The sequence below is a fragment of the Neoarius graeffei genome, chromosome 17 (genome assembly GCF_027579695.1).
Source record: "Neoarius graeffei isolate fNeoGra1 chromosome 17, fNeoGra1.pri, whole genome shotgun sequence".
NCBI lineage: Eukaryota > Metazoa > Chordata > Actinopteri > Siluriformes > Ariidae > Neoarius > Neoarius graeffei.
This window is the reverse complement of record NC_083585.1, coordinates 71,603,614-71,630,056: the sequence shown is the minus strand read 5'-3', so window position 1 is coordinate 71,630,056 and position 26,443 is coordinate 71,603,614. Positions and strand designations below refer to the sequence as shown.

General features: G+C 46.2%; 1 protein-coding gene across 1 annotated transcript in view; it reads right to left on the bottom strand.

Annotated features, from left to right (window-relative positions):
• The window catches only part of tmem59 (transmembrane protein 59), a 56,441-nt gene that overhangs the window by 9,979 nt on the left and 20,019 nt on the right, over window positions 1-26,443 (bottom strand). The window contains exon 6 of the mRNA XM_060897977.1: window positions 13,806-13,932. Within this exon, the coding sequence (XP_060753960.1) occupies window positions 13,806-13,932 (127 nt within the window). The remainder of the gene's footprint in view (window positions 1-13,805; window positions 13,933-26,443) is intronic.

The window sequence follows — 26,443 nt, the reverse complement described above, 5'->3', positions numbered from 1 at the left end:
CACACAGTGATGGAATTTGTCAGGACACTCTCCACTGTGCACTTGTAGAAGTTGCTGAGGAGTTTGGTGGACAGTCCAAATTTCCTCAGCTTCCTCAGGAAGAAGAGTCTCTGTTGAGCCTTCTTGATGGTCTGCTGTGTGTTGTGTCCCCAGGTGAGATCCTCACTGATGTGAGTTCCGAGGAATTTAAATGTTTTCACCCTCTCCACCTGGACATAGGTGGACAGGGTGAAAACATTTAAATTCCTCGGAACTCACATGTTGATGTGCAGTGAGGCGTGCTGGTCTCTCCTCCTCTTCCTCGGGTCAATAATCATCTCCTTGGTCTTCTCAGCATTCAAGGAGAGGTTATTTTCCTGGCAGCAGGAGACCAGCCGAGCCACCTCCTCCCTTTAGGCTCTCTCATCTCCGCCGGTGATCAGCCCAATGACAGTGGTGTCGTCAGTGAACTTGATAATGGAAGTGTTACTCTGGGAGGGGGTGCAGTCGTAGGTGAAGAGGGTGTACAGGAATGGACTAAGCACACAGCCTTGGGGGGGGGTCCCTGTGCTCACTATCTTGGTGCTGGATGTTCTGGTACCGACTCTGACAGCCTGGGGTCTGTTTGTGAGGAAGTCCAGGACCCAGCAGCAGAGGGAGGATGTCAGTCCAAGGGTGGAGAGCTTCTCAGTCAGTCTGCTGGGGATGACAGTGTTGAAGGCTGAACTGTAGTCCACAAACAGCATTCAAACATAGGTGTCCTTGTGTTCCAGGTGTGACAGAGCTGTGTGGATGGCTGCATTGACGGCATCGTCAGTTGAACGGTTCTGACGAAATACAAACTGAAGGGGGTCTATTGTGTCTGGGATGTCCTTTTTGATGTGTGACATGACTATCCTCTCAAAACTGAAGTGAGTGCAATTAGGCGATAGTCATTCAGGCATGTTAGGAGGAATGGGCTAAAATTCCTCCAAGCCGGTGTGCAGGACTGAGCAACAGTTACTGGAAACGTTTAGTTGCAGTTACTGCTGCACAAGGGGGTTACACCAGATACTGAAAGCAAAGGTTCACATGCTTTTGCCACTCACAGATATGTAATATTGGATCATTTTCCTCAATAAATAAATGGTCAAGTATATTATTATTTTTGTCTCATTTGTTTATCTTGGTTCTCTTTATCTACTTTTAGGCCTTGTGTGAAAATCTGATTCTGTTTTAGCAGAAATATAGAAAATTCTAAAGGGTTCACAAACTTTCAAGCACCACTGTATCTGGCTGCAATCATTTGGTCAGAGAGAAAGTATACCTGGGTCTCATCAACATAACTATGATATGCAATTCTGTACTCTTGTAGGATTTGACCTTCCAAGATGGTGGCGCGCGCGCACACAGCAGATCTTCTCTGTCCCGACAGAACGGTGTTTTCGTGTTTTTTGTGTTTTAAAACTGTGTGTATCTGTTCGTCTTTGTCGCGTCCATCAGTCTCAAGGCGCACATACTCCCGTGAGTTTCTGCTCGACATCCGCAGAACTATATTCGCGGATATAAATCCAGCGGACGCGGAAGTGCTATGCAGCTACGGTTTGTTCCGGAGGCCTGCGCAATCACCGACCCCCACTCCTGCATCCAGCCCGCAGTGGAAGCGCCACAGGCGGAACATGCGGAAGCAGAAGAGAGGCAAGCGCGGAGGTATCCGAGCTAGGCTAGCCCTCACCGGCCGGCTATCCCTACCATCACTCTGGCCAACGTACGCTCGCTGGACAACAAGCTAGATTATGTCCGCCTGCTCTGCTCATCTTTTAAGTCTGTGAGTGAGTACTGTGTCCTTGTGTTTGTGGAAACATGGCTTAACGACAGCGTCCCGGACTGTGCCATTCAGCTAGCCTGGCTAACATGCTACCGGTCAGACAGAGCGCTAGTCGGGGGGGGGGGGACTCGTGGCGGAGGACTCTGTGTTTACATCAGTGATGCCTGGTGCCGTGATGCTGTCGTGGTCTGCAAACACTGCTCACCACTGGTGGAGTTTATGATTATTAAGTGCCGGCCATTCTACCTGCCGAGGGAATTTACAGCCATATTGCTGGTAGCATTATACATCCCTCCTGGCTCCAATAACAACAGGAGTGAAGCACTGAATGAACTCTATCAGCAGATCAGTGAGCAGCAGACAGCCCACCCAGATGCTTTCCTCATCCTGGCTGGAGATTTCAATCATGCAAACTCCAAAAGCGTGTTTCCAAAACTCTATGGACATGTCAACTTTCCCACATGTGAAACAATACTCTGGACAATGTTTACACCATGCATAAAGATGCCTACAAAGCCCTACTCCTCCCCCACCTCAGGGCCTCAGATCACTCCACTGTTATGTTAATGCCAGCATACAGACCGCTGGTTAAAGTCACCAAACCAGCTACAAAACAGATACGCGTGTGGCCAGAGGGGTCCTCAGAGGCACTCCAGGACTGTTTTTCCACCACTGACTGGAGCATGTTCAGACAGGCGGCCACCTACAACAACATCACAGATCTCCAAGAGTACACGGAGACCGTCACTGCCTACATGAGGAAGTGCATGGACGACGTTACGGTCACCAGAACCATTTCCATTCGGGCCAATCAGAAGCCATGGCTGACAGGGGAAGTCCATAGGCTCCTGTGGGCTCGGAACGCCGCCTTCAGAGCTGGGGACGAGGCGGGCCTGAGGACAGATAGGGCCAATCTGTCACGAGGCATCAGGGTGACCAAGAGACAGTATTCCAGGCACATTGCTGACTATTTCAACGACAGCAGAGACACCAGGAACCTGTGGCGGGGGATTCAGACCATCACAGACTACAAGCCCTCGCCGCAGACCTGTGACAACTCCACGTCTCTGCTGAATCAGTTGAACGACTTCTTCGCTCGCTTTAAGGCAGACAACAGCACCACGGCACAGAAGACCCCACCACCTCCTGGCGACCAGGTGTTGATGCTGTCCCCAGACAGCATGAGGAGAGTTCTCAGGATGACAAATGCACGGAAAGCCCCGGGTCCTGATAACATTCCTGGTCGTGTCCTGAGAGACTGTGCCGAGGAGCTCACAGATGTCTTTACAGACATCTTCAACATCTCGTTGAGCCAGGCTGTTGTCCCCACGTGCCTCAAAACCACCACCATCATCCCGGTCCCGAAGAAGCCGTCTCCATCCTGCTTCAATGACTACCGCCCTGTCGCACTCACTCCCATCCTCATAAAGTGCTTCCAGCGGCTAGTCATGCGGCATATCAAGTCTGCCCTCCCCCCCCGCCCTGGACCCTTTCCAGTTTGCATATCAGTCCAACCGTTCAACGCCACCTCCACTGCCCTCCACTCAGCCCTCACCCACCTGGAGAAAAAAAGACTCGTATGTCAGAATGCTGTTCATAGACTTTAGCTCAGCATTCAACACAATCATTCCTCAGCAGCTCATTCATAAACTGGACCAGCTGGGACTCAACACCTCCCTGTGCAACTGGCTTCTGGACTTCCTGACAGGGAGACCACAGACTGTATGGGTCAGCAGCAACTCCTCCAGCACAATCACACTAAACACGGGGGCCCCCCAAGGATGTGTGCTAAGCCCCCTCCTCTTCACTCTGCTGACCCACGACTGCACACCAACATCCAGCTCAAATCTCTTCATCAAGTCTGCGGATGACACGACTGTGGTGGGTCTCATCAACAATGGCGATGAGACAATCTACAGGAGTGAGGTGAGCTGCTTGGCCATGTGGTGCAAGGACAACAATCGCCGTCTGAACGTGGAGAAGACGAAGGAGATTGTTGTGGACTTCAGGAGAGCGCACACCCAGCATGCTCCACTATCTATCGACGGTGCTGCAGTGGAGAGGGTGAGCAGCACCAAGTTTCTGGGTGTGCACATCTCTGAAGACCTGTCCTGGAGCAACAACACCGCATCACTGGCCAAAAAAGCCCAACAGCATCTGTACTTCCTCCACAAACTGAGGAGAGCAAGAGCCCCGGCCCCCATCATGCATGCTTTCTACAGAGGCACCATCGAGAACATTCTGACCAGCTGCATCACCGTGTGGTACGGCGCCTGCACTGTGTCCTGCTGCAAATCTCTGCAGCGCATCGTGAGAGCAGCTGAGAGGATCATTGGTGTCTCTCTCCCTTCTCTAATGGATATTTATAACTCCCGCCTCACCCACAAAGCCATCAGGATTGCAGGTGACCCCACCCACCCATCTCACAGCCTCTTCAGCCTACTGCCGTCGGGGAGGAGACTGTGGAGTCCCCGGGCCAAAACCAGCAGGCTCAAGAACAGTTTCTTTCACCAGGCGGTCAGGAGGCTCAACTCCCTCCCTGTTCTGCCCCTCCTCCCCCCTGCCACAGATTCTGCTCGCACACCCCCCTGCTCTCCCTTCAGCATCTGACATGTCACCCTCACAGTTCCCCCCCCAACACACACACACATTTCATCGTTCATTAATGCACTGAACTCAGGGACCGCCCCTCCTAGAACTGCCACCTTATTGTGGTGGAGGGGTTTGTGTGCTTGAATGATCCTAGGAGCTATGTTGTCAGGGGCATTATGCCCCTGTCAGGGTTTCCCAAGGCAGACAGGTCCTAGGTGACAAGCCAGACCAAGAGCAGTTCACCAAAACCCTTATGGAGAAACAACCAAGGACCGTGACGTCGCCCGGTATGGTGCAGCCGGGGCCCCACCCTGGAGCCAAGCCCGGGGTTGGGGCTCGCATGCGAGCGCTTGGTGGCTGGGCCTTTGCCCATGGGGCCCGGCCAGGCTCAGCCCGAAGAGGTGACGTGGGCCCAACCTCCTGTGGGTTCACCACTCACAGAGGTAGCAGTAGGGGGCTGGTGCAGTGTGGATTGGGTGGCAGTCGAAGGCAGGGGCCTCGACAACCTGATCCCCGGACACAGCGGCTAGCTGTTGGGACATGGAATGTCACTTCGCTGGGGGGGAAAGAGCCTGAGCTTGTGCGGGAGGTTGAGAGGTACCTGCTAGAGATAGTCGGGCTCACCTCCACGCACAGCTTGGGCTCTGGAACCCAGCTCCTCGAGAGGGGCTGGACTCTCCACTTCTCTGGAGTCACCCATGGTGAGCGGCGGCGGGCTGGTGTGGGCTTGCTTATAGCTCCCCAGCTCAGCCGCCATGTGTTGGAGTTTACCCCAGTGAACGAGAGGGTCGCCTCTCTGCGCCTTCGGATTGAGGAGAGGGCTCTTGCTGTTGTTTGTGCCTACGGGCCGAATAGCAGTGTAGAGTATCCGGCCTTCTTGGAGTCCCTGGGAGAGGTACTGAGGGGTGCTCAGACTGGGGACTCCATTGTGCTACTGGGGGACTTCAATGCTCACGTGGGCGACGACAGTGACACCTGGAGGGGTGTGGTTGGGAGGAACGGCCTCCCCGATCTGAACCCGAGTGGTGTTTTGTTATTGGACTTCTGTGCTAGTCACGGTTTGTCCATAACAAACACCATGTTTGAGCATAGGGGTGTCCATAAGCGCACGTGGCACCAGGACACCTTAGGTCGGAGGTCGATGATAGACTTTGTTGTCGTTTCATCTGATCTCCGGCCCTATGTCTTGGACACTCGGGTGAAGAGGGGCTGAGCTGTCAACTGATCACCACCTGGTGGTGAGTTGGATCAGCTGGCGGAGGAGGAAGCTGGACAGACCTGGCAGGCCCAAACGATTGGTGAGGGTCTGCTGGGAACGTCTGGCCGAGCACTCTGTCGGGGAGGTCTTTAACTCCCACCTCTGGGAGAGCTTTTCCCAGCTTCCGAGGGAGATGGGGACATTGAGTCTGAGTGGACCATATTCTCTACCTCCATTGTGGACGCAGCTGTTCGGAGCTGTGGCCGCAAGGTCTCCGGTGCCTGTCATGGCGGCAATCCCCGAACCCGGTGGTGGACACCAGAAGTAAGGGATGCCGTCAAGCTAAAGGAGGAGTCCTAATCGGACCATGTTGACCTCCAGGACTCCTGAGGCAGCTGACGGGTATCGGCAGGCCAGGCGTGCTGCAGCTCGGGCAGTTGCAGAGGCAAAAACTCGGAACTGGGAGGAGTTCGGGGAGGCCATGGAGAAGGACTATCGGTCGGCCTCGAAGAAATTCTGGCAAACTGTCCGGCGCCTCAGGAGGGGGAAGCAGTACTCTGCCAACACTGTTTACAGTGCGGGTGGGGAGCTGTTGACCTCGACTGAGGACATTGTCGGGCGGTGGAAGGAATACTTTGAGGATCTCCTCAATCCCACCGTCATTGAGGAGACTGAGGCTGATGACTCAGAGGTGGACTCGTCCATTACCCAAGCCGAAGTCACTGAGGTGGTTTGCAAGCTCCTCGGTGGCAAGGCACCGGGGGTGGATGAGATCTGCCCTGAGTATCTCAAGTCTCTGGATGTTGTGGGGCTGTCTTGGTTGACACGCCTCTGCAACATCGCTTGGCGGTCGGGGACAGTGCCTCTGGAGTGGCAGACTGGGGTGGTGGTCCCTCTTTTTAAAAAAGGGGACCGGAGAGTATGCTCCAATTATAGGGGAATCACACTTCTCAGCCTCCCAGGGAAGGTTTACTCCAGGGTACTGGAGAGGAGAATTCGACCGATAGTCGAACCTCGGATCCAGGAGGAACAATGCGGTTTTCGTCCTGGTCGCGGAACACTGGACCAGCTCTATACCCTTCATAGGGTGCTCGAGGGTTCATGGGAGTTTGCCCAACCAGTCCACATGTGCTTTGTGGATCTGGAGAAGGCATTCGACCGTGTCCCCTGTGGTATTCTGTGGGGGGTGCTTCGGGAGTATGGGGTTCGGGGCTCTTTGCTAAGGGCTGTCCGGTCCCTGTACGAACGGAGCAAGAGTCTGGTTCGCATTGCCGGCAGTAAGTCAGACCTGTTCCCAGTGCATGTTGGACTCTGGCAGGGCTGCCCTTGGTCACCTGTTCTGTTCATAATTTTTATGGACAGAATTTCTAGGCGTAGCCAGGGGCCGGAAAGAATCCTGTTTGGGAACCACAGGATTTCATCTCTGCTTTTTGCAGATGATGATGTCCTGTTGGCTTCTTCAAACCAGGACCTTCAGCATGCACTGGGGCAGTTTGCAGTCGAGTGTGAAGCGGCTGGGATGAGAATCAGCACCTCCAAGTCCGAGGCCATGGTTCTCGACCGGAAAAGGGTGGCTTGCCCTCTTCAGGTTGGTGGAGAAGTCCTGCCTCAAGTGGAGGAGTTTAAATATCTCAGGATCTTGTTCACGAGTGAGGGAAGGATGGAGCGTGAGATCGACAGGCGGATCGGTGCAGCCTCCGCAGTGATGCAGTCGCTTTACCGGTCCGTCGTGGTGAAGGAGCTGAGCCAAAAGGTGAAGCTCTCAATTTACCGGTCGATCTACGTTCCGACTCTCACCTATAGTCATGAGCTTTGGGTAATGACCGAAAGAACAAGATCGCGGATACAAGCGGCCGAAATGAGTTTCCTTCGCAGGGTGGCTGGGCGCTCCCTTAGAAATAGGGTGAGAAGCACAGTCACTCGGGAGGAGCTTGGAGTAGAGCCGCTGCTCCTCCACATCGAGAGGAATCAGCTGAGGTGGCTCGGGCATCTTTTTCGGATGCCTCCTGGACGCCTCCCTGGGGAGGTGTTCCAGGCATGTCCCCCCGGGAGGAGGCCCCGGGGAAGACCCAGGACACGCTGGAGGGACTATGTCTCTCGGCTGGCCTGGGAACGCCTCGGTGTTCTTCCCGAGGAGCTGGCCGAGGTGTCTGGGGAAAGGGAAGTTTGGGCTTCCATGCTTAGACTGCTGCCTCCGCGACCCAGTCCCGGATAAAGCGGAAGACAACGAGACGAGACTCAGGGACCGCACATCTCACTTTACCTTGCTCATTTGCACTATTCTGCACTACCTCATCTTAACAGCTGCTAGTTTGTTTATACTGCTTATTTCAATGTTTACCTGCTACACCTCAAGTGCCCTTGACGGTTTGTTTATTTGAACCAATTTATGTGCGTTTTATATATATATATATATATATACACACACACACACACGTATGAGTGTTTAGTCTACGTCTAGTTCATATCTAGAGTGTTTATATTGTTTTATATTGTCTGAGTGTTTAGTCTTTGTCTAGTTCTTGTCTAGTGTTTACACTGTTTATACTGTGAGTGTTAGTCTATGTCTAGTTCTTCTTATCTAGTGTTTATACTGTTTATATTGTTTGTCTGAGTGCTTAGTCCATGTCTAGTTCCTATCTAGAGTGTTTATACTGGTTATATTGTTTTTTTTCCAATTATTCTATTTTTATTTATTGCATTGCCTGTTTGCACCGTGGGTCAGAGAGGACTGAAACTTCATCTGTGGTGTATGTCGAGCATGTATAGCATATTTGACAATAAAGTTGACTTGACTTGACTAATGAGAGCATGTCCAGACTGAACAAAACTATGTGGCCTGACAAATGATCCCTAAGGTCTTAATCTGAATAATTTTAAGATCGTTTCACAGTCCTACCCAATGTTCCAGCCTGTCTCGATGCATTTTGTCATGTACAGCACCAAATGCAGCACTAGATCTAAGATCTCGGGATACCAGTCAGCGTTCAGGTGTATTTAAACACCTGTGGTCGGGTCAGAAACCTGACTGGAACTTGTCCATTTAAATTCAACAACTGTTTCATAAAGCGGTGTCCAGACCCCCCCCCCGCCTTTTTTTTTAAAGAATGGCAGCTGCTTTTAATGATTTTTGGGCAAATGCCTGATAGGAGTGGACCGTTAATTATTTACTGCAAATCAGGAGCTAAAAATTATTTTTCAAAAGTTTGGATAGCGGCGGCACGGTGGTGTAGTGGTTAGCGCTGTCGCCTCACAGCAAGAAGGTCCTGGGTTCGAGCCCTGGGGCCGGCGAGGGCCTTTCTGTGTGGAGTTTGCATGTTCTCCCCGTGTCCGCGTGGGTTTCCTCCGGGTGCTCCGGTTTCCCCCACAGTCCAAAAACGTGCAGGTTAGGTTAACTGGTGACTCTAAATTGACCGTAGGTGTGAATGTGAGTGTGAATGGTTGTCTGTGTCTATGTGTCAGCCCTGTGATGACCTGGCGACTTGTCCAGGGTGTACCCCGCCTTTCACCCGTAATCAGCTGGGATAGGCTCCAGCTTGCCTGCGACCCTGTAGAAGGATAAAGCGGCTAGAGATAATGAGATGAGAAGTTTGGATAGCTGTGTATCAAAATGCTGTAGATTTAAGGTACTGAATCTAAATTTTCATAGGATACTGTAACATAATCATGTTACTTGTAGGTGATAGTAGACATCCCTACTATCCCGAGTAGGGAGGTCTGGCCCCCTTGATGTGTGGCATGCATGGCCCATCTCTATGGTGGAACATGCCCTGGTGCCCACAAACCAAACCCCCAGCCATGGGCAAATAGCACCACTGCCTTGTGGTTGTCACCGGAGTGAACAAGGCTAAGGGAGACAACCCCGACAGAAAAATTCGGGAGTGGAGCCCCGAAGGCAGATGGTCATCGCACTGCGTCACCATCTGGCAACTCCTGCAGCTGTGCTGGCGCCAGCCGTGTTGGCTTGTCCTTTCCGTTGGAGACTGCCAACAAAGCCGAGAGGGGGATCCTGACAACTGGGCATCCCAGGATCTCCATATCATCGCCCAGGCCTGCACCCTGGAGAGGTCACTCCAGTGCCACTACCAGCGGCAGCAACAACACGAGAAGACAGCAGTTACGAGTTCAAAGCCTAGAGCAGATTGGCGTAAACTCACAGCGCTATGGGTTGTCTTCCGACGGTGGGAGGGATCATTGCATCCCACTGGCCAGCTACCGCCCGCCTCAAGCTGGGCAGCCCCCAGCCAGTAAGGTGTTGCCCTGCCACAGTTCACCCACTTCAACGGGTGCTTGGAGAGTAGGCCAAAAGCCGAAAGACGGACTGTAATCACTGCACCAAGCAAGAAAGAAAACAAGACAAAGACACCAACTTTGAGGCTGGCAACCTGGAACGTCAGAACAATGTGTCCTGGCCTCTCTGACGACCTCCAGCAAATTAACGATGCCAGGAAAACAGCAATCATCGATCGGGAGCTACAGAGACTCAACATCGACATTGCTGCGCTGCAGGAGATGAGGCTCCCCTCCAATGGCAGCCTCAAGGAGAAGAACTACACATTCGTCTGGCAGGGGCAGGAGCCACACGAGCACCGACTCTACGGTGTAGATTTCGCAGTGCGAAACTCGCTCCTGTCCTCAATCGAACCACCTTCTGCAGGATCAGCTGGAATCCTCTCCCTCCGCCTCACAACCTCCTCTGGACCAGCGAACATCCTTAGCGTCTACGCCCCCACACACTGCTCTACAGCAGAGGCTAAGGACGCATTCTACAAGGAGCTCAAGGCCAGGATTCAAAAGATTCCCATAAATGAGCACCTGTTCCTGCTTGGTGACTTCAATTCCCGAGTGGGTGCAGACCACAGCTCCTGGCCCTGCTGCACTGGTCACTTTGGCATCGGCAAGCTCAACGAGAACGGCCAGCGACTACTTGAGCTCTGCTCCTACCACGACCTCTGCCTCACCAACACCACCTTCTCCACCAAGCCTCACCACAGGGAGTCCTGGAGGCACCCCAGGTCCCGTCACTGGCACCAATTGGACTTCATCACCAGAAGATCCCTACTGAACCAGGTGCTCATCACACATAGCTACCACAGTGCCAACTGCAACACCGACCACTCCCTGGTTGTCAGCAAGGTACATCTTTGCCCCCAGACGAATCCACCGCTCCAAGCAGAAGGGTCGTCCCCGTATCAATACAGCCAGGACGTCAATGCCTGAACTGTGTGAGCGCTTCGCCAGAGTCACTGACAGTGCCCTCGAGGATTGCCCCACCGACAGTGCCACATCGCGGTGGAACTACATCCGTGACGCTGTGTACCGGTCTGCCACGGACACCTTCGGGAAGAGAGGAAGCACGAGGACTGGTTTGAGGCAGGGATTGTCGAGATGGAGCCTGCCATTGCCGCCAAGCGAGTCGCTCTCCTCGCTTACAACAGAGAGCCTTCAGCGAAGATGCTTGCTGCTTTACGCACAGTCTGAAGCAACGTCCAGCGGATCACCAGGAGATGCGCCAACCAGTACTGGCTGAAGTTGTGCCAGGACATCCAGGGATGGGCAGACCTTGTTAACGTCCAAGCCATGCACGATGGCATGAAGAAAGCTTTCAGCCCAAGCACAATCAAAACTGCTCCCCTCAAATCTGCCTCTGGGCAAGTCATCACTGACTGCAGCAAACAGATGGAGAGGTGGGCAGAGCATTACCAGGAGCTCTACTCCAGGGAGAACACCATCACATGCACGGCCATCGAAGAGACCACCCCACTGTCCATCATGGAGGAGCTGGACACCCCACCCACCATCAAGGAGCTCAACAAGGCCATCGACTCGCTAGCCTGTGGTAAAGCTCCAGGTAGTGATGGCATCCTGCCTGAAGTCATCAAAGCCAGCAAGGAAAGCTCCCTCTTGGGCCACCTACACGAGCTTCTGCTACAGTGCTGGGAGGAAGGGACAGTACCCCAGGACATGCGTGATACCAAGATCATCACGCTGTACAAGAACAAAGGGGACCACAGCGATTGCAACAACTATTGTGGTATCTCGCTCCTCAGCATCGTCAGCAAAACCTTCACCTGCGTTGTCCTCAACAGACTGCAGCTCCTCGCCGAGCGGGTGTACCCAGAGGCACAGTGCGGCTTTAGAGCGGCCAGATCGACCATTGACATAGTTTTCTCCCTGAGACAGCTACAGGAGAAGTGCCATGAGCAGAGATGACCCTTGCTCATCGCCTTCATCGACCTGACCAAGGTGTTCGACTTGGTCAGCAAAAAAGGACTCTTCACCTTCCTACACCGGATTGGATGTCCCCCCAAGCTCCTGAGAATGATCACGTCCTTCCATGACAACATGAGCGGCACTGTTCAGTATGATGGATCATCCTCGGACCCCTTCCCAATCAAGAGCGGTGTCAAGCAGGGGTGCGGTCTCGCTCCGACTCTCTTCAGCGTGTTCTCCTCCCTGCTGTTGCACCACGCCTTCCGACAGTCTGAAGACGGCATCTTCCTCCACACCAGGAGTGACGGGGGCCTCTTTAACCTGGCACGCCTCCGAGCAAAGACGAAGGTGCGGAAGGTTCTCATCAGACAGATGCTCTTCACAGACGATGCCACCCTCACCGCCCACACCGAGGAAGCGCTACAGCGACTCATCACCCGCTTCACAAACACCTGCAACGAGTTCGGGCTCACTATAAGCCTGAAGACCAACATCATGGGCCAGGACGTCAGCAGAGTCTCTCGATACCGAGCTGAGCGTGCGGATCGGCAAAGCAGTAACAGTAATGGCCCGTCTTGTGAAGAGAGTCTGGGACAACACCATGCTCACGACCAACACCAAAATAAGAGTGTATCAGGCCTGCGTGCTGAGCACTCTCCTCTATGGAAGCGAAGCATGGACCCTCTACTCCCACCAAGAACGCAGACTGAATGCCTTCCACATGCGCTGTCTCAGAAGACTTCTGGGCATCACCTGGCAGGACCGTGTCACCAACACCAATGTCCTGGCCAAGGCAGGGACGCCCAGCATGTTTGCCATGCTGACCCAGAGACGCCTGCGCTGGCTAGGCCACGTCAGCCGCATGGACGACGGTCGCATCCCAAAGGACGTGCTGTATGGTGAGCTGGTCACAGGCTCCAGACCCACAGGATGACCCGCACTATGCTACAAGGACGTGTGCAAGCGCGACCTGAGGGCAGGCGGCTTCAACCCCGCTGACCTGGAGACGGCGGCCTCAGACCGCGCCGGCTGGCAGTCCACCACCAAGGCTGTCGTTGGGGAAGCCGAGGAAAGGAGAGAGACCCAGTGGGGGGAGAGGAGTCTCCGACGACAGCGGAGACTGCAGTCGGCACCAACAGACACCCGACCAAGCAACTTCACCTGCAGCAACTGTAGCAGACCGTGCGACTCACGCATCAGCCTATACAGTCATACTAGGCGCTGCAACTCGATAACTGATGGATGACCCCTGGCGCAGATCACCATGATCTTTCGAGATCAAAGGAGCCAACAGTAGATATCCCATAAATCATGCAAACTCTTTCCATTTCTCTCTAGAGGGGCGTTCAGAGGCTCGCTGTACTGAGAGTTTGTTAGTTTGGCAAACAGAGTGCAGGTGGAGGTAATGTTTCTATCAACAATTAGAGAAATAAAACTGTCTAGTGCTGCTTCTCTCAGTTAAAAGCAGAAAGACTGGAAAATAAAGAGAAAAGTCAAGTCAAAAAGGAAATTTATTTTAAATAAAAATTAAAGCTTTGAAAAACAATGTACAAACTTAAAAAAAAAAAGTCGAAATGCTGCTTCTGCATGTTCAGTGTTTATTTTTGGTATGATAAACAGACAAGTTCCTAATAATCTGAACGTCCTGCTCGGCTCATACTGTCCAAGCACATCAGACAGATACATCGTCCCTAAACCGTGTAGTGATTTATAGATACGTGCTTCAACATTAAAGTCTGTAACACCTCAAAAGCCAATGTAAGGCTTTAAGAAACAGAGTGGTCTAATGTGCACAAAGGGCACATGTACATCATTACAATTGCTTTTAAAGAAATTTCATCTTAGCTTGTACATAACACTGTATAAAACATAAATACATAAAAATATCCAAGCTCTGTCTTCAAACCTTAGGCCACGCCCCTACCGGAGTCTGAGTCTCAAGTGATTTCTTCCTCTTCCCCCCAATGTTTATAGAAAAGTGTGTCCTACAGATGTTTGCTGATCTCAAACACACACCTGGAGAGACAGCTGAAGATGCTGTAGTCATCCTGCCAGCTGCTTTGATCGTGGGCCACGACACCGAGTCTCTCCTGGCCAAAGCTCCTACTGTACTCCCTGTAAACTGGCTCATTAATCTCAGGATCTGGAAAAATGAAGCACAACATGCAGCTTTAAATCAGCTGTGTGATCAGGTTATCATTAACGTTACTATGAACTCAGGAACAGGCACACAATTTCAGAAAGCATGCACGCCAGAGATGGGCACCCGAGTTTGTGACTCAAGTCCAAAATCACACTTCAGCTGTATAAAGACAGACTTCCAACTTGACTTGGACTCCTCAGTAGTAACTTGTAAACAATAAGTCTTTCCATGATTACCCAGACAGGTGTATGTGAAAGACAAAGAAAAATAGGTATGGGTACCTATGGGTACATGTGGCTACTGCTTATAAATAAAACTGTTTTCTGATACCATGTCCATACAGTAAATATAGCATACGTTATCAATTATATTAGGCTCATCTCTTGCAAGCATCACCAAGCATTACCAAGGACGAATGGAGTGAAGATGAAGCAGAAATACCTGCAGGTGTTACTGATACCATGTTAACAGCAACTGACTTTTTAGAGGACAATGAAAGACACCATAATGTTGCCCCAGCTGAAGGTAATGGACCACTCAGTATATTCAGAGAGAAATTTTGTGAAGAATTAACATATCCTGGAATATTTCTTGGTCAACCACGACTGAAGAATACGCAAAGAAGGGTAAACTACAGTGATATATGTAAATCAGAATTAAGATGCTCTGATAGAAGAGCTGCTATGTGTGTTGAAAATTATTTTCTACAAAAACAAAAGTTGTTACAAATGAAATTATTTTAGGGAAATCACACATTGCTCTTAGAAAGTGTAAGAGAAATAATAAAAATTTCAGTGCAGGACAACAAGGTGCATTAGACAGATTAATGTGTCATGATGAGGGATTTAAATTTTTACAAGCATTACTGGGTTCACCTCCATATTTTGAAAAAGCCAAAGAAGACTTGTCTGCAATAAGACAACTGGGTCCAGCTATACTATTTTGTAGTTTCTTTTCAGCAGAAACACAATGGGTGTATCTTTTAAGAATACTTGGTCAACTTGTTGATCATAAGCAATATACTGATGAAGAACTAGAGAATCTAAACTGGGAAGAAAGATGCTGATTAATAAAGTGACCCTGTAACATGTGCCAGACATTCTGATTATCAAGTTAATTAATGCCTTACAAACTTTCTATTGAGTTCTGCTAAACCTTTTGGAAAAATATCTGACTGGTTTTACAGACTTGAATATCAACAAAGAGGGTCGCCTCATATACACATGCCATACCAATATGGCTTGAAGATAGACCAAGTTTTAGAATAGACAGTGATGCACAAGTGACATCATATACTAACATAATTACTTGTCATAAACCAGTAGATAATCCTGAATTACTGAATCTAGTCAATAGACATTCACATACATGTCATAAGGATACAGTCAATGTAGATTCAAATATCCACAGCCTCCTATGAAGCAGACTATGATACTCTATCCTTTAGATACTGATATGCCACAGAATGAAAGAAAAATGCACAAAGAAAACTGGAAGTCCATCAGAAAGTATCTAGATGATATGAAGGAGAAAATATTTTCTATGATTAATTACTGCTGAATCTCAAGATCACAGAAGAAAACTATTTATTAGCCACAAGTTCATCACTTAATACAGCTACTGTGTTTTTAAAAAGGAATCCAAATGAATCGAGGATTAACAATTACAATCCTGCTGGTCTCCGTGCATGGAGAGCCAACATGGACATCCAATATGTTTTACATGTTTATGCATGTGCTGTATGTATAGTGAATTATATATCAAAAGACAATCCAGCCACTGGGGGTGCATAAGCGTACTCTTGGTGCCGGTCCCAAGCCCAGATAAATTGGAGAGGGTTGTCTCAGGAAGGGCATCTGGCGTAAAACTGTGCCAAATCTAACATGCCGACTGAAAAGAATACCATACTGGATCGGTCGGGGCCCAGGTTAACAACAACCGCCTACGGTACTGTTGGTCAACAGGGTGCCGGTGGAAAGTATGCTACTGTTGTGCCAAAACGGAGAAGGAAAAAGAGAGATATTTTTCATGTGTGTTAGGACAGAGCATGAAAGATGGAAGGGAAGGAGCTTAGAATTGAGGGTAGGAACACTGAATGTGGGAACACTGACTGGCAGAGCAAGAGAGTTAGCAGGTATGATGGAAAGAAGGAAGTTGGACATTGTGTGTGTGCAGGAGACAAGGTGGAAAGGAAACAAGGCCAAGAACACTGGAGATGGATGCAAGTTGTTTTATTATGGAGTGGATGGAAAGAGAAATGGTGTTGGTATTGTTTTGAGGGGAGAGTTGGTCGACAGTGTGATTGATGTGAAAAGGGTGTCAGATAGAATGATAGGCATGAAGTTGGAGATGCAAGGAGTGGTAATCAATCTTGTGTGAGTGTATGCCCCATAGGTTGGATGTGAGAATGAAGAGAGAGTCTTTCTGCGAAAAGATGGATGAAGTGGTAGAAAGTATACTAAGGGAGGAGCGCGTGCTGATAGGAGCAGATTTCAATGGACATGTTGGCGAGGGAAACAGAGGAGATGAGGACGTGATGGGCAGATATGGTGTAAAAGAGAGAAATGTGGAAGGGCAAATGGTGGTTGATTTTTCAAAGAGGATGAATTTGGGAATAGTCAATACATATTTCGAGAAGGGCGAGCAGCACAGGGTGACGTTTAAGAGTGGAGAAAGATCTACACAGGTGGACTACATACTCTGCAGAAGGGGTAACTTGAAGGAGATTGGAGACTGTAAAGTGATGGCAGGGGAGAGTGTAGCTAGACAACATCGAGCGGTCGTGTGCTGGATGAGCTTGAAAGTGGAAAAAGAGTAAGCGTGAAATAGTGGAGCCGAAGATTAAGTGGTGGAAAGTAAAAGAGGTTGAACATCAGAAGGAGTTTAAGGAAGAAATGAGATGAGCACCGAGTGGTAATGGAAGTCTGCCAGAAGATTGGAATACTACTGCTGTACTAGTAAGAGAGGCAGCAAGGAAGGTGCTAGGGTGGTCATTGGGAAGGAGGAAGGAAGACAAGGAGACATGCTGGTGGAACAAAGAAGTGCAGGAAATTATAAAAGAGAAGAGGCTAGCAAAGAAGAATTGGGACGATCAGAGAGATGAGGAAAGCAGGCGGTTACACAGAGAAACGAGACAGAAGGCAAATAGAGCAGTAGCGAAGGTGAAAGCAGATGCATACCAGGAGTTGCACGAAAGACTGGAGACAAAAGAAGGGGAGAAAGACCTGTACAGACTAGCTAGGCAGAGAAACAGAGAAGCGAGGGATGTACAGCAGGTGAGAGTGATGAAAGATGTAAATGGAAATGTGCTGACAAACAAAGAGAGTGTATTAAGAAGGTGAAAAGAGTACTTTGAGGATATATTAAATGAGGAGAATCCAAGAGAGAAAAGGTCAGATTCATTGGAGACAGCAAATCAGGAAGTATAGTTGGTTAGTCAGGATGAGGTGAGGGCAGCCATGAAAAGAATGAAGACTGGGAAAGCAGTCGGACCAGATGGTATCCCAACTGAGGCTTGGAGGTGTTTGGGTGAGATGGCTGTGGAGTTCCTAACGAGATTGTTTAATAAGATCCTAGAGAATGAGAAAATGCCAAATGAATGGAGAGTGTGCTAGTCCCAATATACAAGAATAAGGGAGATGTACAGAGCTGCAGTAGTTAGAGGGATAAAATTGATGAGCCACACCATGAAGTTATGGGAAAGGGTATTGGAGGCGAGATTGAGAAGAGAGGTAGCAATCTGTGAACAACAGTATGGGTTTATGCCAAGGAAGAGCACATCGGATGCAATTTTTGCTTTAAGAAATGTTAATGGAGAAGTACAGAGAAGGCCAGAGAAAGTTACATTGTGTGTTTGTAGACCTGGAGAAGGCATATGATAGAGTGCCAAGAGATGAGTTATGGTATTGTATGAGAAAGAGTGGAGTGAATGAGAAGTATATCAGAGTGGTGCAAGACATGTATGAGAACAGTGAAACAGCAGTGAGATGTGCAGTTGGAACGACTGAATGGTTCAAGGTGAAGGTGGGACTCCATCAAGGATCTGCTTTGAGTCCTTTGAGAGATGGAGGTATGCATTGGAACGAAGAGGAATGAAGGTGAGCAGGAGCAAAACAGAATACATGTGCATCAATGAGAATGGGGATGAGAGTGTAGTGAAGATGCAAGGAATAGACATAAAGAAAGTTGGTGAATTCAAGTACCTGGGGTCAACTGTGCAGGAAAATGGGGGCTGCGATAGTGAGGTGAGAAAGAGAGTGCAGGCAGGGTGGAGCAGGTGGAGAAGGATTTCGGGAGTCACTTGTGATAGGAAAGTCCCAGCAAAAGTGAAAAGCAAGATGTACCATATAAGACAGTAGTGAGACCAGCTGTGATGTTATGGATTGGAGACCGTACCCTTAAACGAAGAGACAGGAGGCAAAGTTGGAGGTGGCGGATTTGAGGATGTTGAGGTTTGCGATGGGAGTGACAAGGTTGGACAGGATAAGGAACGAGCACATCAGAGGGACAGCACATGTGGAGAGCTTGGGAATTAAGCTAAGAGAGATGAGACTGAAATGGTATGGGCACATCCTGAGAAGAGATGCAGAGCATGTGGGAAGGAGAATGTTGAGGATGGAGCTGCCAAGCACATGAAAACGAGGAAGGCCAAAGAGGAGATACATAGATGTGGTGAGAGAGGACGTGAAAGTGGCAGATGTAGTAGAGAAGGATGCAGAAGACAGGGAGCAATGGACACGAAAGATCCGCTGTGGCGACCCCTAATCAGGAGCAGCCAAAAGAAGAAGAATACATCAAAAGGACAAAAAAAAAAGAAGCATGAGTGAACTGTTACAAGAGGCTTGTACTGAAGCAAGGAAATCATAACAATAAACAAGTCAGAGATATTGGAAGTAAATATGTTAATGTTGAAATAAGTGCCCAAGAAGCAGTTTACATTGTATTACAGTTACCTATGAGAAAAGCATCTAGGCAGATTATATTCATAAATACTTCACCTCCTGATGAAAGGGTAGAACTTTTAAAACCAATGGATGATATTAAAGACCTGGATGATGACTGTGAAGAGATACATACAAGTGGTTTGATAAAAAGATATTGTAGGCATCCAGCTAAACTGGAACATCTAACAACTGCAGACTGGGCTGCCTGGTATGCTAATGGTGAAAAACCATATGTAAAAAAAAACAAATGAGGTGGATGCTGATGGTCTACCATTAGAGACCATTATTGGCGATAATCAAAAAGATGACAAATTTTGCAAAGCTACTTCTAGCAGAACCAAGAAAAGAAATAAGGCTAAAATCATAAGTGTATGGTTCAATAAAGAATCTGATCCAGAAAAACATTACTGTGAGTTAATAATGCTCTTTACTCCATGAAGAAATGAGGAAAAGGACTTAATTGGAAATTGTTCATATCAAGAACATTATATGCTACTTACTAATGCAATCAAAGAACAAAAAGAATATGCTGTGTGCAATGAAGATTTCAGCAAATAAATATAGCAGAATATAGTTTTGATTCTCTAGCACCTTGTACACAAAGTATTGAACATCAAGACCAAGCTGAAGGTGATCAAGACTTACGTCCTGGCTTTAATGAAAACTATAATCTATTAGATGATATACAAATACCAGCAGTTGATTTAAACACTGACCCACTGATCATGAATGAATTACAAGATAATGAATACAGACATATGGTACAAATGTTAAATCAGGAACAAAAGGAATTCTATCATGTACAGTGGTGCTTGAAAGTTTGTGAACCCTTTAGAATTTTCCATATTTCTGCATAAATGACCTAAAACAACATCAGATTTTCACACAAGTCCTAAATGTAGACAAAGAGAACCCAGTTAAACAAATGAGAAAAAAATATATACTTGGCCATTTATTTATTGAGGAAAAATGATCCAATATTACATATCTGTAAGTGGCAAAAGTACATGAACCTTTGCTTTCGTGTGACCGCCTTGTGCAGCAATAACTGCAACTAAACGTTTCCGGTAACTGTTGATCAGTCCTGCACACCGGCTTGGAGGAATTTTAGCCCGTTCCTCCGTACAGAACAGCTTCAACTCTGGGATGTTGGTGGGTTTCCTCACATGAACTGCTTGCTTCAGGTCCTTCCACAACATTTCCATTGGATTAAGGTCAGGACTTTGACTTGGCCATTCCAAAACATTAAACTTTCTTCTTCTTTAACCATTCTTTGGTAGAACGACTTGTGTGCTTAGGGTCGTTGTCTTGCTGCATGACCCACCTTCTCGAGATTCACTTCATGGACAGATGTCCTGACATTTGTCTTTAGAATTCGCTGGAATAATTCAGAATTCATTGTTGCATCAATGATGGCAAGCTGTCCTGGCCCAGATACAGCAAGACAGGCCCAAACCATGATACTACCACCACCATGTTTCACAGATGGGATAAGGTTCTTATGCTGGAACACAGTGTTTTCCTTTCTCCAAACATAACGCTTCTCATTTAAAACAAAAAGTTCTATTTTGGTCTCATCCGTCCACAAAACATTTTTCCAATAGCCTTCTGGCTTGTCCACGTGATCTTTAGCAAACTGCAGACGAGCAGCAATGTTCTTTTTGGAGAGCAGTGGCTTTCTCTTTGCAACTCTGCCATGCACACCATTGTTGTTCAGTGTTCTCCTGATAGTGGACTCATGAACATTAGCCAATGTGAGAGAGGCCTACAGTTGCTTAGAAGTTACCCTGGGGTCCTTTGTGACCTTGCCAACTATTACACGCCTTGCTCTTGGATTGATCTTTGTTGGTCGACCACTCCTGGGGAGGGGAACAATGGTCTTGAATTTCCTCCATTTGTACACAATCTGTCTGACTGTGGATTCGTGGAGTCCAAACTCTTCAGAGATGGTTTTGTAACCTTTTCCAGTCTGATGAGCATCAACAGCACTTTTTCTGAGGTCCTTGGAAATCCTCCTTGTTCATGCCATGATACACTTCCACAAACATGTTGTGAAGATCAGACTTTGATAGATCCCTGTTCTTTAAATAAAACAGGGTGCCCACTCACACCTGATTGTCATCCCATTGATTGAAAACACCTGACTCTAATTTCACCTTCAAATTAACTGCTAATCCTAGAGTTTCACATACTTTTGCCACTCACAGATATGTAATATTGGATCATTTTCCTCAATAAATACATGACCAAGTATAATATTTTGTCTCATTTGTTTAACTGGGTTCTCTTTATCTACTTTTAGGACTTGTGTGAAAATGTGATGTTGTTTTAGGTCATATTTATGCAGAAATATAGAAAATTCTAAAGGGTACACAAACTTTCAAACACCACTATTACATCTTATAAAGACATCTGATGAGTCATTTTACCGTTTCCTCAGTGGAGGTGCAGGTAAATCACGTGTTACTAAATATCAGGCAGCAATTACATATTATAACACCAGAGCTGGTGATAATTTTGCTGAAACTTTGCTGAAATTTTTTTTTAATTATGCTCCTCCTACTCAAGCGAGGAGGACGCTTCTTTGCTTTGCTCCTGCTTTCTTGATCTTTATTTCTATACTTTACTTTCTCATTTAATTTCCACTATTTTTTTCATTTTATTTTTCATCTTTATAAGCTTTTAATTTAATTTTAATTTAATTTCCACTATTTTTATTTTTATTATTTTTTTTTTTAAGTCATCTCCAATCCTTTCACCCTCAAACCAAATGGAACATTTAGAAAGTCTTGTTTGATGTACTCGGGGTCCCTGCAAATGGGTGTAGTTTTGAAAACCAGCTGGGACCCAATGTGCCTATGCCATTCTCTATTCCTGTGTTGATAAGAAATAGAAAACAGAGCACATTTAACCCTGGGGGTGAACCAATCTAATCTCCTTCCTGTTTTAAAACAACATCAGAGTGCACAAGCAGATATTACTTCTAGACTTTCTGTAAAGCTAGCTCTTCTGAATGTTAGATCACTTTTAAACAAGTCATTTTTAATTAATGATCTTATTTGCAAACACAATCTTGATTTTTTGCTTCTAACTGAAACTTGGCTGGATCAAGCAAATAGTGCTACCACCCTTATTGAAGCAGCTCCCCCAAAATTTAAATTTTTTGAATGTTACCTGACAAGGGAAAGGTGGAGGGATCGCAAATATATTCAAAGTCTCTTTTCAATGTAAACAATCCTCACTTGGTGATTTTATGTCCTTTGAACACTTATGTGCACTTGTTACATGCTCTCCTAACATATTATTATTAACTATTTATAGGCCTCCGAGACATTCAGCCAAAGTCTTTCTTGAAGAGTTTGGTGAACTGTTATCAGTCATTTGCTTAGAGTTTGACTGTCTTATTATATCTGGGGATTTTAACTTGCATGTAGATAATACTGATAACATTTATGCCAAAGAACTACTTGCAATTATTGATAACTTTAACCTAGTACAACATGTACAGGGGCCGACCCACTCTCGTGGTCATACTCTTGACCTCGTCATCACAAAGGGTCTTACTGTGTCTAATACTGTTGTTGACCTGGCCTTATCCGATCATTTCTGTGTTTTCTTTGATGTTTCTATGTCTCCTCACATTCAGAATAGCTCAACGACTATAGGTAGGAGAGTCATAAAAGACAACACGTGCTCTTTTTGAGCAAGCTCTCTCTCAGAACTCAACAAAAATGTCAGACTCTGTAGATGATTTACTGGAATTTTTTAATTTAAATATGACCCAAATTATGGATGATATTGCTCCATTCAAAATAAAAAGAGTCAATGATAAGCAGAAAGCACCACGGAAGCAGTACCCAGCTGTTAAACTGCTAAAGAGAGAATGTAGAAAGACTGAAAGAAAATGGCGCAAATCTAAACTTCACATCCATTATCAAATCCATAAGGAGATGCTTTGTAATTATAATTATGAAATTCGTAAAGCAAGACAGTCTTTCTTCTCCAACATCATCAGCAGGAATATGAACAATGCCCGTGTGCTATTTTCAACAGTAGAGAAGCTAACTAATCCCCCACCACAATTAGCACCTGAACTTCTCTCAGTTAATAAATGCAATGAGTTTGCATCCTTTTTCAAAGGTAAAATTGATAAAATACGGCAGAATATTTCTCATAATATATCTCAGTTGCAAAAAATTGAAAAACTGCAATCACCAATGACACAGATAGATAACTTCAACACAATGTCAGAATTTTGTTTAATTGATTATGAGACTCTTGAAAAAACTGTACAAAATCTCAGTTCCTCAACATCTGAACTGGACATTCTGCCCACCAACTTTTTTAAGTCTGTTCTTCATCTTATAATTACAGATGTGCTTCAAATTATAAATACATCCTTGGAGACTGGCGTTGTTCCTGTGTCCCTAAAAAAAGCTGTTGTAAAGTCCCTTCTTAAAAAAAATAATCTGGATCCTTCAGTGTTAAATAACTACAGGCCAATATCAAATCTACCATTCATCGGGAAAATCCTGGAAAAAATTGTCTTCAATCAATTAACTGCCTTCTTGATATCAAACAGCCGTTTTGATAATTTTCAGTCAGGATTTCGTGCCAATCATAGCACTGAAACAGCGCTGATTAAAGTTATAAATGACATACGTCTTAATACTGATGCAGGCAAAACATCGGTCCTGGTATTACTGGACCTCAGTGCAGCTTTTGATACTGTTGATCACAACATACTGCTATATCGACTTGAACACTGGGTTGGATTGACTGGTAAAGTTATCAATTGGTTAAAATCATACTTAAAAGATAGAAGCTTCTTTGTTACCCTGGGAAATTGTTCCTCAACGTCAATGTCCTTGACCTGTGGTGTCCCCCAGGGGTCGATTCTTGGACCATTACTTTTCAACCTTTATATGCTCCCACTTGGGCAAATTATCAATAAAAATTCAATTTTGTATCACTGCTATGCAGATGATACCCAAATTTATTTTGCTCTATCACCTAATGATTATGCCCCCCTTGAATGTCTCTACCAGTGTATCGATCAAATCAATAGCTGGATGTCACAAAATTTTCTTCAGCTGAACACAGATAAAACAGAAGTAATTCTATTTGGAAAAAAGATGAAAGACTCAGGATTACCACTATTCTTGACACAAAAGGGATTAAAACTAAAGAAATGGTTAAAAATCTTGGTGTTTTCATTGACAGCGAGCTAAACTTTGACAGTCACATGAAAGCAAATCACTAAAACGGCATTTTATCACCTAAAAAACATTTCCAAACTAAGAGGACTTATGTCAAAACATGATCTGGAAAAACTAATACATGCCTTCATCTCTAGTAGGGTTGATTACTGCAATGGCCTTTTCACAGGCCTGCCAAAAAAGACCATCAAACGACTTCAGCTGGTTCAAAATGCAGCGGCGAGGGTTCTCACACGAACAAAAAGAACAGAGCACATTACTCCAATTCTAAGGTCCCTTCACTGGCTTCCAGTAAGCTACAGAATTGACTTTAAAGTATTGCTGCTGGTATACAAACCTCTAAATGGTACAGGGCCCAATTACCTCTCTGATATGTTGCAGCGGCCTAACCCAATCAGATCTACCAGATCAAAACAGAAAAATTTACTATTAAAACCAGTTGTTAAAACAAAGTGTGGTGAAGCAGCTTTTAGCTACTATGCAGTACAGCTATGGAACCAACTGCCAGAGGACATTAAAAATGCTCCTGCTGTTGGCAGCTTTAAATCTAGACTAAAGACCAAGCTGTTTTCAGATGCTTTCTGTTAAATAATTAATATTGTCTTCTTTACATTCTTTATAATCTTTACTTCTCTGCATGTTTTAAATTTACTTTAACTTTATCCTATTTTATTCTTTATTCTATTCTGCTGGGTTTTTTTTCTTTCTCATCCTATTTGAACTACTACATTTTATTATTACTATTGTTTAATTCTTATTATTTTCTTTTAATTTCTTTTAATTCTTTTAATTAATTTAGAATAAAAATAAAATTATTTTATGTAATTTTATTTCTCTATTGTTTACTGTTTTTGTTTTTACTTCTGTAAAGCACATTGAACTGCCATTGTGTATGAAATGTGCTATATAAATAAACTTGCCTTGCCTATGGAAATCAGGGACGCTGTGTCATTCGGACTAAAGAGGAGAAGGACGACCCAAGTTGTTATCAGCGCTCAGTTCAGAAGCCTGCATCTCTGATGGTATGGGGTTGCATTAGTGCGTGTGGCATGGGCAGCTTATACATCTGGAAAGACACCATCAATGCTGAAAGGTATATCCAGGTTCTAGAGCAACATATGCTCCCATCCAGACGACGTCTCTTTCAGGGAAGACCTTGCATTTTCCAACATGACAATGCCAAACCACATACTGCATCAATTACAGCATCATGGCTGCGTAGAAGAAGGGTCCGGGTACTGAACTGGCCAGCCTGCAGTCCACATCTTTCACCCATAGAAAACATTTGGCGCATCATAAAACAGAAGATACGACAAAAAAGACCCAAGACAGTTGAGCAACTAGAATCCTACATTAGACAAGAATGGGTTAACATTCCTATCCCTAAACTTGAGCAACTTGTCTCCTCAGTCCCCAGACGTTTACAGACTGTTGTAAAGAGAAAAGGGGATGTCTCACAGTGGGAAACATGGCCTTGTCCCAACTTTGAGATGTGTTGTCATGAAATTTAAAATCACCTAATTTTTCTCTTGAAATGATACATTTTCTCAGTTTAAACATTTGATATGTCATCTATGTTAATCTGTGGTTGGTAGAAGAGAGCAACTGGACTTGCTTGAAAAGTCTTGAAGACGTTTCGCCTCTCTTCAAACGTCTTCAAGACTTTTCAAGCAAGTCCAGTTGCTCTCTTCTACCAACCACAGATTACTATGTACCTGGACGACTGAGTATCTTCACAGATATGTTTCTACACACTTTGGGATGAGTTCCCTTCGACTAGTGCGGGAGTATGAGAGGACTTCCAGAAAACTGGCAGACATCTTAGCCAGAGAGGATCGTTCAATTTTGTCAGCCTGGAACGACCATCACTGAACAGAGGTGGGTGTCTATGACATCTATCAGCCACCTTCAATGCAGCCATCAGCATTCTGATTTGGATTCTATTATGATCCATGAGAGGATAAATACTTGATACTCCCTATAGACAGACAGAACTGATGATGCCTTTCGGACGAGAGGCGAAACGTCTTCAAGACTTTTCAAGCAAGTCCAGTTGCTCTCTTCTACCAACCACAGATTACTATGTACCTGGACGACTGAGTATCTTCACAGATATGTCATCTATGTTCTATTCTGAAAAAATATGGAATTTTGAAACTTCCACATCATTGCATTCTGTTTTTATTTACAATTTGTACTTTGTCCCAACTTTTTTGGAATCGGGGTTGTACTCAAGGTCAGTTGCAATAATGGGAAAGACAAAGGAGCTTCCACAAAAGCTGAGAGAGGAGATTATTTCATTACACCTAAAGGGCCTTGGGTATAAGATGATTTCCAAAAAAATTAACT